This window comes from Orycteropus afer, unplaced genomic scaffold (assembly GCF_000298275.1).
Source record: "Orycteropus afer afer isolate SDZICR_OR568_19922 unplaced genomic scaffold, OryAfe1.0 scaffold00149, whole genome shotgun sequence".
Taxonomy (NCBI): Eukaryota; Metazoa; Chordata; class Mammalia; order Tubulidentata; family Orycteropodidae; genus Orycteropus; species Orycteropus afer.
The window spans coordinates 3656736-3661745 of record NW_006921736.1 but is presented as its reverse complement, the minus strand read 5'-3'; the positions used below and the strand labels follow the sequence as shown (position 1 = coordinate 3661745).

General features: G+C 38.7%; 1 protein-coding gene across 1 annotated transcript in view; it reads left to right on the top strand.

Moving 5' to 3' along the window:
* Positions 1 to 5010, top strand: part of EOGT (EGF domain specific O-linked N-acetylglucosamine transferase) — an 83485-nt gene that overhangs the window by 27801 nt on the left and 50674 nt on the right. The window contains exon 5 of the mRNA XM_007946056.2: positions 1497 to 1601. Within this exon, the coding sequence (XP_007944247.1) occupies positions 1497 to 1601 (105 nt within the window). The remainder of the gene's footprint in view (positions 1 to 1496; positions 1602 to 5010) is intronic.

Genomic DNA, 5010 nt, shown 5'->3' with positions numbered 1-5010 from the left:
TGTCTCCCTGTTGCTTGCAAGTTTTTAAGATCCCAATTGCTACTCACCAAAGTAGGAGGTGGAACAGTGTTTTGTATAATATGGTTATGCCAGTTGAGCTTGATGTCCCCTGCAGCTATGGTCCTGAGCTCACAGGTTTAACTACTTGGTCCCTCTGGGTAGCTGGCTGTGACCAAGAAGTGACTACAACCTTGTCTCTTGTCAGCTCTACTATACACTTGGGAATTCTTACAGATGGTTCAAGTACACTTACAGGACCATTATCTGCCAACCCTATACATGGTCTTGGGTACATTCTCTGCTTCATAGACATACCTAATAGTTCAGCCTGTCCACCCATCTATCCACCCATATACCCATGTTTGCCTTCACTGACAATGCAGAACTGTATATGCAAAAAGGTTCATCTTGTTGTCTGTACCTCCCATGTACCTCTCTATGTCTTCCTCTTCCTCAGTGCCACCATATTGATCACTCACATTTCATACATTGCCCATTTCTTCATTAGGTCATAGTCTTATGGGACATCTCAGTCAATTGCCATAATATGGTTCATAAAGTTTATATTCTATAGCCAAGTCTGGTGAGTGGCATCTGGAGTCTGAAAGTGGCCATCTAAGATACAACTATTGATCTCTATACCTAGAGCAGAAGAGAAGGGAGGAAACCCTTGAGTCAGATAAGGAACAAGTCTGTAGGAATACTTGTCTACATGAGCCACAGCCTCCTCTGCCCTGAGACCAGAAGAAGTAGATGGTGCCTGGCTTCCACTACCATACTTTTTGATCACAGTAGATGGGTCCTGATAGAAAGGGAGGAAAATGTGGAACAAAACCATTTCAAGTTTTATAAAAATCCACATTTACGGGACCCACTGAGACAGGAAGAATCCCTGAGACAATTACTCAGAAATATTCTTAAGTTTTGAAACCAAACTATCCCCTCATGTCACCTTTTAGCTAAATAGCAAGTTAGCCCATGAATATATATGCAGCCTATGAATATATCACCCTTGATTACTATGCTGCTGTAAAAAAAAAAATCATCTGTAGGAAACCAAAAGCTCTATAGCACAGGTGAGATGTTTGGGAGTCTGTTTATGGAAATGGAACAACAAGAATGGAAATGAGAATATTGATACAATGTGAAGAATGTAACCAATATCACTGAACAATATGTGCAGAAAGTTTTGAATGGGAACTTGTTTTGCTGTGTTCACGTCCACAGAAAATACAAAAAAATATTATTAAAAAGTAATAATAATAACATGGTGATGGGGTTGGGAAGTGGGTCGAGGTGGATGAGCCAGATGGGCCTTGAGTTGATCATTGTGAAGCTGGGTCAGAGGTACATCAAGTTCCTATTCTGCTACTTTTGTAAGTGTTTGAAATCATTATAAAGTGTTAAATCCTTTGGAAATTGGCCAGCCACCTTATTTACAACCCATGAGCTTGAGTCATTTAAAGTTCTGAAGTTAATGTTTTGTTATACACCAGATTTAAGGAAGATTTCTTCCAGAGTGGTGAAATTGGAGGACACTGTAAACTTGACATTCATACATTGATGTCTGAAGGTCAGCGCAAAAGCCCTCTGCAGTCTTGGTAAGATTTTGTTTTCTTAACCATGTTTCTAAAGTATTTGCCTTTATTTTTGGCCCTCTCAAATTTTGGTAGGGACTGTCAAATGAAAAATGTTTTACTTATTTTGTAGATAATTTGACATGAGATTCTGGGGAGTGAAGGCTATAGAGTGAATCTTTTAGTTAGATCTGAATTAAATTGTGTTTATAAAATATTAGGAAGTAATATATAGTATTATTTGCTAATAAAAGTCAGTTAAATCATTAAAAATGAAATTTTAATTCCATGTATTTGTTCCATGTGTTTGGGGAACAATTTTTTTTTAATGTATTATTATTGAAGTATATAATAAACATACAGAAAAGTGTACAGTTTGGATTATGAAATAGTGAACCCATCAGTTTAACTATTACCCAGGTCAAAATACAGAGTACCATCAGCAAGCTATAGCCCCTCCCAGTCACTTTCCCCACCCTTCTCCCCCAAGATAAACACTGCCTTGACTGTTAACACCACTGTTCAGATTTTTGAACTTTGTTAAATTGGATTATACTTTCTGATTTAAAAGATTTTCAATATTAAATAAGTTGTATGATCTATTAAGAAATTTACTATCTCTACAAATAAAAGAATTAGTATATTCTTTTTAAAATTTTATTTAAAAATAATTTTAGACTCACACAGAAGTTTAAACAATCATGTAGAAATTTCCTGTTGTGCCTTTACCCCACCCTCTGCCCCCCATTTTACATAATCACAGTATAGTGATCAAAACAAGGAAATTGACATGGGTTTAATAATGTTAACTAATTTGGATTTTGCCAGCATTTACATACAGTTATTTATTTATTTTTATTAATAGCCCTATAAAACTTTTATCATATGTCTAGATGCATGTGACTACCACTGCAATTAAGATACAGATTGTATCTCTTATGATACCCCTTCATAGTCACATATAGTACTCTTAAATAATGCTGATTTTTGAAATTTTACGTTCATGCTAAGCAAACCATTCAAGATCATAATCCATAAATATATTACTGTATGTTAATATGGCTCCTTACAGTCTGAAATGCATTACCTCACTCGATTTAACCGACTTTTGCATTAAGTCATTCCTGCATTCGAGTGGGCATTTTAATTCCTAGTACATTTTGATATCTTGTTCCACATGATCATCTCCTAGGTATATTTAAAGTGTTAAAAAGCAAAGATGTCACTTTGAGGACTAAAATGCACCTGTCCCAAGCCATGGTATTTTCAGTTACCTCTCTGGTGGCATAGTGCCTAAGGCATTTGACTGCTAACCAGAAGGCTGGTGGTTCAAACCCACCATCCGCTCCTCGGAAGGAAGACTGGGCAATTTACTTCTGTAGACACACCGCCTCGGAAACCCAAGGAGGGGTCGCTATGAGTTGGATTCGACTCAACAGCCGTGAGGTTTTTTTTTTTTTTTTTTTTTAATGCATGTGAAAACTGGATAATGCATAGCAAAGACCAAAGAAGGATTGATGCCTTTGAATTATGGTGTTGGCAAAGAATATTGAATATACCATGGACTGCCAGAAGAACAAACAAATCTATCTTGGAAGAAATACAGCCAGAATGCTCCTTAGAAGCAAGTATGGCAAGACTTTGTCTCACATACTTTGGACATATTATCAGGAAGGACCATTTCTTGGAGAAAGACATCAAGTATGATGTCCTTTACCAAGTGTGGTAAAGTAGAGGGTCAGAGAGAAAGAAAAAGATCACCAACAAGATGGATTGACACAGTGACTCCACCAATGGACTCAAACATAGCAATGATTGTGAGGATGGTCTAAGAGTGGGCAGTATTTCATTGTTGAACATAGGTCGCTATGAGTTGGAAGCAACTTGATAGCACCTAATGGCAAAATATTTGTATTAGTTACCTACTGCTACATAACAAATTACTCCAAAATTTAACAGCTTAAATCAACATGCATTTCATATAGTACTGTGTTGTCAGTGAAGGCAAACATTGATCTACAGGTGGATAGACAGGTGGACAGGCTGAACTATTAGGTATGTCTTTGTAGGAGGAAGTGTGGTCATGACCATGTATATGGTTGGCAGACAATGGTTCTACAAGTGTATCGACATGTTCTGTAAGAATTCCCAGGTATATAGTAGAGCTGACAAGGGACAAGGTTGTAGTCATTTCTTGGCCACAGCCAGCTACCCAGAGGGAATGAGTAGTTGGACCTGTGGGCTCGGGACCATGATTGCAGGGGACATCAAGGTCAATTGGCATAACATACTACACAAAAACATTGTTCCACATCCTACTTTGTCAAGTAGTGACTGGGATCTTAAAAGCTTGCAAGCAGCCATCTAGATGCAACTATGGGTCTCTCCTGGACCAGAGCAAAGAGAAATGAAGAAAACCAAAGACTCATAGAAACAATTAGTCCAAGGGACTGGTACATCATGCGATCCTCAGCCTATATGACTATGAGACCAGAACTAGATGGTGCGTAGCTACCACTGTCAACCACAGGGAATCCATGTAAGAGATCCTGGAGAGGGTGGGAGAACAATGTGGAACAAAACTCAAAATAATTAAAAAAAAAAAAAAAAGGACGAGGTTTGCTGGTCTGATAGAACCTGGTGGAACCCCTGAGACTTTGGTCCCTAGCTGCCCTTCAGGTCTGGAATTGAACCCACTCCCATGGCTTCTAGCCAAACAAAAGACAGGCATATGAGCTGAACATTTATATTAGGTAGATACACTCCTTGGTGAGATCAATCATGGGAGAATAGGAGGACTGGGTGTGCACAGGGAAACAGCTCAGGTGGCAGGAGCGCATGGAGGGAAGAACGCAGGGAAGAAGCGGAGAAAGTGGGAGGGGAGCTGTTGCATTGTGGGAGATTGCAGTCAATGTCAAGAGACAAAATATATGTGAGCTGCTGTATGGAAAGTGAATTTTCTCTGTAAACTTTTCCCCAAATCACAATAAAAGTTAATAAACAAACCAAACCAAACCAAAAACAAACAAACAAACAAACAAAACCATGCATTTATTATTTCATATGGATTCTGATGGCCAAGATGTGGAAGCACATTAGCTATGTGGTTCTGGCTTAGGGTCTTTTACAAGGTTGTAATCAGCTGTTGGCCAGGAGTTAACTGGGACTGGAGAATCTGCTTCTACACTAACTCATATTGTTATAAGCCTCAGCTCCTCTCTGGCTATTGGACAAAGACTTCAATTCTTTACTATGTGGGCCTCTGCCTACTGCTGTTCACAACATGGCAGCTGTCTTTTTAAGAGAGTGGTCTGAGAGAGAGATTATGCCCTATGATGGAAGCTACAGCCTTTTTATAACCTAATCTCAGCAGTGACATAAAATTACTCTGTCGTACTCTGTTGTGTCAAAGCAAGTCACCAAGTCCAGACAA